This window comes from Podarcis bocagei (genome assembly GCF_964188305.1).
Source record: "Podarcis bocagei genome assembly, chromosome: 13".
Lineage (NCBI taxonomy): Eukaryota > Metazoa > Chordata > Lepidosauria > Squamata > Lacertidae > Podarcis > Podarcis bocagei.
In genome coordinates, this window is record NC_138138.1 from 31,758,846 (window position 1) to 31,767,861 (window position 9,016).

A 9,016-nucleotide genomic window follows, 5' to 3' on the forward strand; every position below is an offset into this window, starting at 1 on the left:
CTCACTTTCACAATATACACATGTACCAACCATTTATCAACTGAATGCTTACAGACATTCTAAACTGGGATATTGTTTTCTAGAAAATGCAGATGATAATATAGATTTTATTTATTATTCATTTCACATATGTCTAAGTCACCTTTGCAGAATATAGGCTCCAATATAGCTTCAGCTTTAAACTATTGCACTGATATTTATTCATTGATGCATGAAACCATTCATTTGATGGTTTCATAGAATCAACTACTTTTCCATAGCTAAATTCACAATGCAGTTAAGATTGATTTTGTAGATGTGAGTAAAATGAAACTTGAGGAGCTCAACATTTTGAAACAAGAATTTTTATATGATAGCAATAAATTTTGTAAATCACCTTGAGGTTTGTTTGTTTTTACAATCAAGTGATGTATAAATTTTATGAAATAAATAAATTGGATATAAACTAAATTGATTCTCAAGGAAACCTACCTGTTGCCAAACTGATACTTCTCTCTCTCTCTTTTTACTCTGATAATTTACTTATTACTAAAATATTGTACAATAAAAGCTATTGCACTATAGTCTGGGATAGAAAACTTAATGTCATATGCAGAACAACTTTATCTATGATTACTTGTAGTATAACCTATTGTGACGCTTACTCATAAGGAAATTTACATTCACTTGCAACCCAGTATTTTAGACATATTTCAATCCTTTAATAGTATTTATATTGTAGCTTGTTAAAATCTTCTACATACCGTATATGATACGTTGCACACACACACACACACACACACACACACACACACACAAACACTTTTGTTACCTGATCATCGGGTAATAAGGATGGCAAAATATGTTTCATCACTTCAGTCTTTACATTTACATGCTTCGCAGAAACAGAAAACATGATCCCATCCTTACAAAGCAAGATCAAGTAATACATATAATACAACTATCATTTGCTTTTCATTATGGTACTTGTTTATGTAATATAACTCTGTGTGGAATATGGGTCTTCTATTTATTCTTTGCAATGAAGTTTACAATGCTAGTACTGATGATCATCCCTTCCCCTCCTTCCTTCATTCAGGATGCCATAACATGGAAATAGAGAATGTGACAAATGTCAGTGAATTTCTTCTGCTTGGATTTATGTATGAACCAAATGTGGAGATCATCCTCTTCATAGTTTTCCTTCTCATTTACCTGGTGACAGTGCTGGGGAATGCACTCATCATTGTACTCATCTGCACTGATCATCGCCTTCACTCCCCTATGTATTTCTTCCTCAGCAACTTGTCTTTAATCGAGATACTCATGACAACGTGTGTCGTGCCTAAAATGTTAGCCAATCTCCTGGCTGAAAGAAAAACTATTTCATTTGGTGGTTGCTTTGCTCAGTCATACTTCTACTTCTTCATGGGTTCTACAGAGTTCATCCTTTTTGCTGCGATGTCCTTTGACCGCTACATGGCCATCTGCTACCCGCTTAGGTACCCCACTCTCATGACTGGGAAAGTTTGTGTCAATATGCTGATTGGCTCTTGGATCGGTGGGTTCTTGTCTGTGTTCTTGTCAACAGTGCTGAAAGTGAGGTTGCCTTACTGTGGACCTAATGTCATTAATCACTACTTCTGTGACAGTGCCCCTTTGCTACACCTCGCCTGCATTGACATCAGCTTTATCGAGTTCATAGATTTCATTGGGTCTTTGCTTCTACTGCTTGGCTCTCTCTCATTCACTGCTGTCTCTTACGTCTACATAATCAGTACCATCCTCAAAATTCCTTCTGCAAAGGGAAGGGAGAAGGCCTTTGCCACCTGTGCATCCCACTTCACTGTTGTCTCCATGGGCTATGGAATCTCCATCTTTGTTTATGTCAGGCCGTCCCAGAGTGACACCATGAGCATGAACAAAGCATTAGCCATTTTCTCTGGCATCTTGACACCTTTATTGAACCCTTTCATCTTTAGTCTAAGGAATGAACAAATGAAAGAGGTGTTAAAAGATGTCCTAAAGAAGCTAACCTCCAGAATAAAATATAACTAATGTACTATATACACCTTCAGAATATACACCTTACATGAAAGTTCACATTTTCAATATAACAGCACAGATTGCATTGTCCATAGTGCATATTGACTGGGTTTTATGACTGTGGAGAATTGCCTTCTCCTACACTAATCTACAGAGAAACTTCTTCTCTAAAGATGTTCCCCACCATCTGAGGTTATGCAGGTTGTGAACAGAGAGTGAGAGTCTTTTCAGTTGTAGCACTACGCCCTTATTCATGACCAAGCTCTTCAACCAGCTAGGGTCCAGGGGAGACTGATATACTGCCAGGTCCTCCTGTTCCTGTTCCTCTGCTCCTTGCAGCTGGATCCTCCCCCTTGTTAAGTAGATCCTTCCCCCCAAGTGCCCCTTTGGTAATAGAGCAAAACAGGCAAACTGTTGTTTGTTAAAGGTGCTGGGAGTTGTAGTTCTGTGAGGAGTGACTTACAGCTCCCAGGATTCTTTGAGGGAAAGCAATTCACTTTAAATGTATGGTGTGAATATGAGGGGAAGGGGGAGACTTTGGTTTCACATGTTTTGCCCCACACTCCAAGAGCCTTCATAATGTAACTTCTTCTAGAAGAACTGTGAGGGAAAAGAAACTGTGTTTTTCATCAGTGAATGGCTGTTTCTGCTTGCTTTTCCCCATACTCCAGCCATAAGAGTCTTTATAAGGGATCCATTTCCAGATTAAGTCTGAAGTTACTTTCTGGACTTTGTGGATCAGGAGTAAATGAAAGGTAGGAGGTTACTTGGCACTGATGCCATTAGTTTTGATGGTGCATTTGGATGTGAAACTACTTGACTTGTTGAACTTTGCACTCTTAAATTTTCATGTATATTAAATGAACTGTTATTTTTATTTAATATTAATTATCATCATCATTATTATTTTGTGTCATGAGGTATTATTATGTTTTGTAAATGTGCTTCTTCCTCTACCCCAGCTACAACGAAACATGTCTCTCCCATATTAGTCTCTAAAGCATATGTATTTTTCCATTGTCTCCTAAGACAGAAGGATGCCAGCAACAAAATCTGCTCCGATATTTAAATATTTTTGTGAACTGCTTCAAGCACAGATGTATTTGTAGAATATGTGGTTTATAAATAAATCAACTATGACTATATTCATTACATGGAACTCTATGCTCTGGTTTCAGAGCTTTGTTCAGACACAGTAGGGATGTGTAACGAGGGGTGGTTGGATCAGTATATTTCTAGTCTGTATCACCATTGCATATGAGTGTGATGATGCATACATATATAAATAAATGCATGTCAAAATGTTAAGTTTAGCATTCAAAAATGTATTTTTCTCACAAAGTGTACCTTTCTAAAAATAGTTTAAAATGAACATTTGATAATGCACTTACACATTTTACATGAGCTGAGAACACTGTCACAAAGTTGGGAGAAGTGCAAAATCCACCTGATTCATTAATTTGGGAAGGGTGAATGGAGTCTTCTCATATTGAAATTCACAAAGTTCAAATTCTTCCAACATTCAGCATTGATCTTTGAGACTGTAAGACTGAATGTTGCCTCTGGGGTGGCCCTGCCTGATGTCAATACTAGATGCATGGCCTTCTGTGGTTACTAATTCAACATGACCGCACCTGCTGCACTTTGGCACCTAGCATTTCCAGAAAAGATGCAGACCCAGACCCCACCCTCCAGTTCCAGCAACTCTCTACAGCAGGAATGGAGAACTATCAGCCTGAGGACCTAATCTGGAAGACTGGGGCTTCCTATTTGTAAGGCCATTTCATTCAAGCCACACCCAGCTGTCCTGCATGTGAAGTCATATGTAACAACAGCTGAGGGGCAGCTATAGGTGGGACTTGGACAAAAAAGGCTTTGCAGGCACTGCTGATCAGTTGGTTGTAGGGCTGCCATATGTCCTGATTTTCCCAGACATTCCTGGATTTGAAAAGTGGAATTGAAATTGTCTGGGGGGAATTACCAAAATCAAAAAAGCTCAACAAATGACACCCAGCTGGCGAATGGTGCTTAGGAAGTACTGCACAGTAAGCTTTGCAAGCCTCCTTTGGAAATAAAATCATTCCCTGTTTTTAAAAGGAGCAGTTTTTCCCCTTTGCAAAGGAAGTAGTTTATATTCAAATTTCTCCCCCCAGCAAATATGTGGATTTTCAAATAATTTTTTTAAAAAAAGACTTGAGGTACTACTGATTGATAGACTTAGTCATGAGCCTGTTTGAGTTTGCCTCATTGGGGGATATATTATCCTTGTGTCAACCCCATAAGCATGGCTGTGACCCTCACATCTAGAAATGATTTTTTTTTATTTTTTAAGTCTGTGTGCCAACCCCTGCTCCAATCTCTGCCAAGTGGTAGCAAGATTCCAGGGGGTTCCATATGCTCAAACAGGGTCGTATCTCGGAAATCAAGGCATAGTGGAGACTAATATCTTTAAGAAATATCATTTATTGTAGAAATACTTACACCTGGGTTTGGAGAGAATTTAAAACATTTACATTTCAGGTGGAGCCTTTCCTTCACTGTAGCCCAGCATTGGATTCCCAGGCATCTCCATGCCTCTCTCCCAACCTGCCTTCAGCCATCCCACCAAGATGGTTCTTGTCTTCCCAGCAGCTTGTGGGGTCCTCCCTCTTTTTCTCCAACCTCTATTTACTCACCCCACTTATCTAGACCTCTTTTATTTTTCCAGAAGGGCACATTTTTCCTGTGTGACATCGTGCCTCCTGTAACCGTCCCATCCCAACTATTCTATTTAGCCAGAGCTAAGGCAGAAGGTCAATGGATGGTCATTGTCCAGTAATTATACCTTAATGGCACTTATTCCCATGTGATTTATTTTTGTTTGTTTGTTTAGTCTGGCACCTTCCCTTTCATACTCCAGACATTAACTAAATTCTGCCATATACTAATTTCTAACATTCCCTAACTCTAGCAGTTATGGGATCCTTTGCTCCCCACGTCTGCTTCTCCAGATCTGTAACAATATAATATGGCCCTAGAAATCTCTTTAAAGGTTGACCATTTTAATGTCCCATAATCCTGTAAAATATATATATATATATATATATATATATATATATATATATATATATATATATATATTGGGGGGTTCATAGTAGAAAGTAAGACGTGCAAAGTTAATTGGAGCCTTGAGATTTTCTAACTGCTAATAAAGCCATCATATAGAAGATAAAAGTAAATATGTAAGTTTTTTTTAATTATCCTCTTCTGCATTCATGTAGCATGAACTGTATTCAAGTTCATACTTATTCATACTTAATCAAACTATTCAGCTTATCTCCTTAAGACCAAACACAATAGGAATTAAACGAACTATGAGTTGGTTCCAGAAGAAGGTACAGTACTTATGGAATCAATGGGACAACTTATGTCTAATGTATTTCAATGAGACTACTTGTACTGTGCTTGGAGGTAGGTGGAACTGAAGGAATCTTCCTGGTTGGTTACCATTTTTTACAACTATTGACTCTCCAGAAGAGAGGGGAACTGTACTCTGGGAATGTAAATGTCAGACCCTCCAAGTGTCCCTATTTTCCAGGGACATCCTTGATTTAGAGAAGCCACTTCGGTTTCTGATTCAATCCCGGAATGTCCCACTTTTCCTTAGGATGTATCTATTTTCATTGGCGAAATGTTGTAGGGTATGGAGTTATTCAACTCCTAATCCATCTGAAGGTAATCCTTTATAGAGAAGTGTTTTTTAAATGTTTTATTATGTTTTTAAGTCTGATTCAGGAGGGCTCTTTCATTTTTTTATGCTCTTAAAAGACTTTGCTTGTTTGAGAACTCAGTTCTGGTTCATTTCCTACACCCTACTCCTATATTTCATCTCCATTCTTTATTATTAACATCACATCTCAATAGAAAATTTGCATGGCAGTAAGAGTGTCATTTATACACCTTCCAAGTACAGGTCACAATGCTTCCATTTGCCAGTGAATTTAAACACCAGCATTATTGTCAATGTAACATGGGTAATGAGCAATCAATGTACAGATTAGAATTAAGGTAGGTTAAGGTATTATAAGGAGAGTGTTTCAATTAGCCTTTTCTCTCTCTTGTCCCCTCCCCTAACTCCTGGAAATTACATTGAAATCCATGGGATTTCTTCTCAATAAAACTCTTAGAATTAAAAAATAATAAAAATTGAGGTTACAAGTGAATGGAGCAAAAGTGGCATGGAGATAATGGAATGTATACTAGAAAGAAAGGAATATTAATATATTGGTATAAGCACATCTCTTCAAATGTGCTTTTTGTCTGTGTTGGAGAGGAGCTTGTAGTTTTAAATAAATATGGTAAGCTTTGCTAGGCAAGAGAAACATGTAAACTGTAAGACGAGTGTGGTGCGCAAACATAAGCATTGCCTGGCCAGTTTGATGCTGCTTTTACCAGTCATGTTGAATTGTGACAATACTGCAGATTTTTGTAGATTTATTGGACTTCATTGGGTTAGTTATATGTTCATTTTTTATCATTTTATTTTACAGCTCCCAGCCTCTCTGCCCAGTCACCCACCTAACCTAGTCTGCATTGAGTATATGCAAAGAAAAATATTTTAAGGATATAATCTGATATCTACCTCCATGGGAAGAAACCCCTGCTTCTGTTGACCTCTGTTAACTTCTCTTAATCAAGGAGGGAGGAAGAGAAGAAGGAATCCTATTTATATGCAGATGGGGAAAAGTGAACATAATGAGATTTATTTCTATTGTTATGATTAGGATGCATGCAAGTAAGGAATAGAACAATATTTAAAATTATTATTAAGGCGTATAACAAAAAACAATAAATAAGATTAGAAAAACTATTAAAATAAAATTTCTAAATCATAAATGAGTTGCCTTCCAGATATTGTTGGGCTACAGTGCCCAACAATACTGACTATTTGCTGGTGAGAAGTTTAATCCAACAATATCTGAAAGCCAACCTGTACTATCGTTGCTCAAAATAACTTGGTTTTTAAAAATGTAACTTTTTAAATTTGTCTCTATTTCTTCCCAGCTCTGCTCTGCTTTTATATCTGCTAAATTTCTAGTACCTGTATGATCAAAGAACTGTTCCCCCTATATTATATAGTAATTGTTGCATAGATCACAATTTTATAATTTTTTCATAAACAAGAAGTTACATCAGGAGGAAAACAACCTTACTGATCTTTTCCAGACATAGAATATGCAAAACAGCATAAAACTGAAAACTAAAACTTGACTTGACAATATATGGAGATATGCCTAAAGAAGTTATGGAACAATATTGCATAAAGTTTATATTGCATTTAATGAATGATAATTTAGATGCAGGATTTAGGTTTAGGATATATTATGATACATCTATATTCTCACATTCTAAAAGGTAGTTTTGTCTGCTCTTCTTCCAGGTTCCCCCCTCCCAATAGTTGGAATCGATGGGGCATTATGAGACCAACAAATGATACAGAAGGTTGGGAAATCATACTTTTGGGTTTTTCTAATCATCCAGAAATGGAACCTTTACTTTTTGCAATCTTCTTCTTTCTATATGCTGCAACCCTTCTTGGGAACATTAGTATAATTTGCTTGGCCACAGCAGATCCCCATCTGCATACTCCCATGTATTTTTTCCTGCAACACTTGGCATTTCTGAACCTTTGCTACACCACTGCTGTAGTCCCCAAAATGTTGGCCAACCTGATATCCACCAAGAAAACTATATCGTATCACTTGTGCATGCTGCAAACCCATATTTCCCTCCTTATGGGAGCCGCAGAATGTCTCCTTCTAGCAGTGATGGCATTTGACCGCTATGCAGCAGTGTGCCATCCCTTACGTTACACCACAATAATGAGCTACCGTGTTTGTGTGAAGACTGCAGCAGCATCTTGGACCATCAGCTTTCTAGTCTCTGTGGTTTCCCTCTCCATATTCTTGCCCCCTCTTTGTGGACCCTATGTTATTGATCATATTTTCTGTGAGCTCCCCGTTCTGCTGCACATGATCTGTACTGATACCTCTTTAGTGGAACTTCTGATGTTGATAGGGGGTACAGGCACTTTAATGCTGCCCTTTATCCTGGTTCTGGTGTCCTACGGCTACATCATTGCTGCTATCATCAGAATCCGTACTACTAGTGGTAGACACAAAGCTTTTTCCACATGCTCTTCCCATCTAACAGTAGTGACCATTTATTATGGCACAGGAATTTTCATGTACATGAGGCCAAAATCGTTTTACTCCCCTGAGAATGATAAACTGATTTCTGTATTTTATGCAGTAATCAATCCTATGCTAAATCCCATTATATATAGTTTCAGGAACAAGGAAGTCAAAGAGGCATTAATGAGAGCTTTGGGAAGGAATGTATTGACCAAGACATAATAGAAATGTATTGGAACAGTGTTCATCAATGGGACTGTATTTTAAAATATGCATTAAATTGCTTATAGTCCAAACAAGAATTTCATTATAAAGCATCTCGTGCTTTATAATGTCCAGGGCCTGCAATAATGTAGAAACAATGAAGGATATGCTAAATTAATCAAGGCTAGTGGATTCCTAAATTCCTGGGCTCTGAGGTAGAGGATGGTTCAATGAACACTAATATTAATTATCTGGTTCAATTATTATGGCTAAAATGTTACTTTAGACACCATTGGCTTCTGAAAATTGTATGCATGCATACAGGAGAAGACCTTTATGAGAAGTCTTTTAATAAGTTGAACTTTTATGCATATTTGTCTAAGTGACAATTTAGAGGTAATTGAGAGCATCAATAAAATGTGGACAGGAGTGATATAGTCCGCATTGCATAGCTGAACATTCAAAAACCTTTTGATACAGTCTTTGACCAAAGACTCCTGAGAATACTTAGCAGTCATGGGATAAAGAGAGGCTATCTTGAAAGGATGTATGAAGTGTGATTTTCCAAGGATCTATACTGGGACATATGCTTTTAAACTTGTTCATTAATAACC

At 37.5% G+C, this 9,016-nt stretch overlaps 1 protein-coding gene across 1 annotated transcript; it reads left to right on the top strand.

Moving 5' to 3' along the window:
- Positions 1–7,481: 7,481 nt before the first annotated feature.
- Positions 7,482–8,420, top strand: LOC308570543 (olfactory receptor 5A2-like; the record flags this gene model as incomplete). Its single annotated transcript, XM_081165452.1, has 1 exon — positions 7,482–8,420. One exon carries the CDS (start codon positions 7,482–7,484, stop codon positions 8,418–8,420), a length of 939 nt encoding a protein of 312 aa, XP_081021578.1.
- Positions 8,421–9,016: the final 596 nt, after the last annotated feature.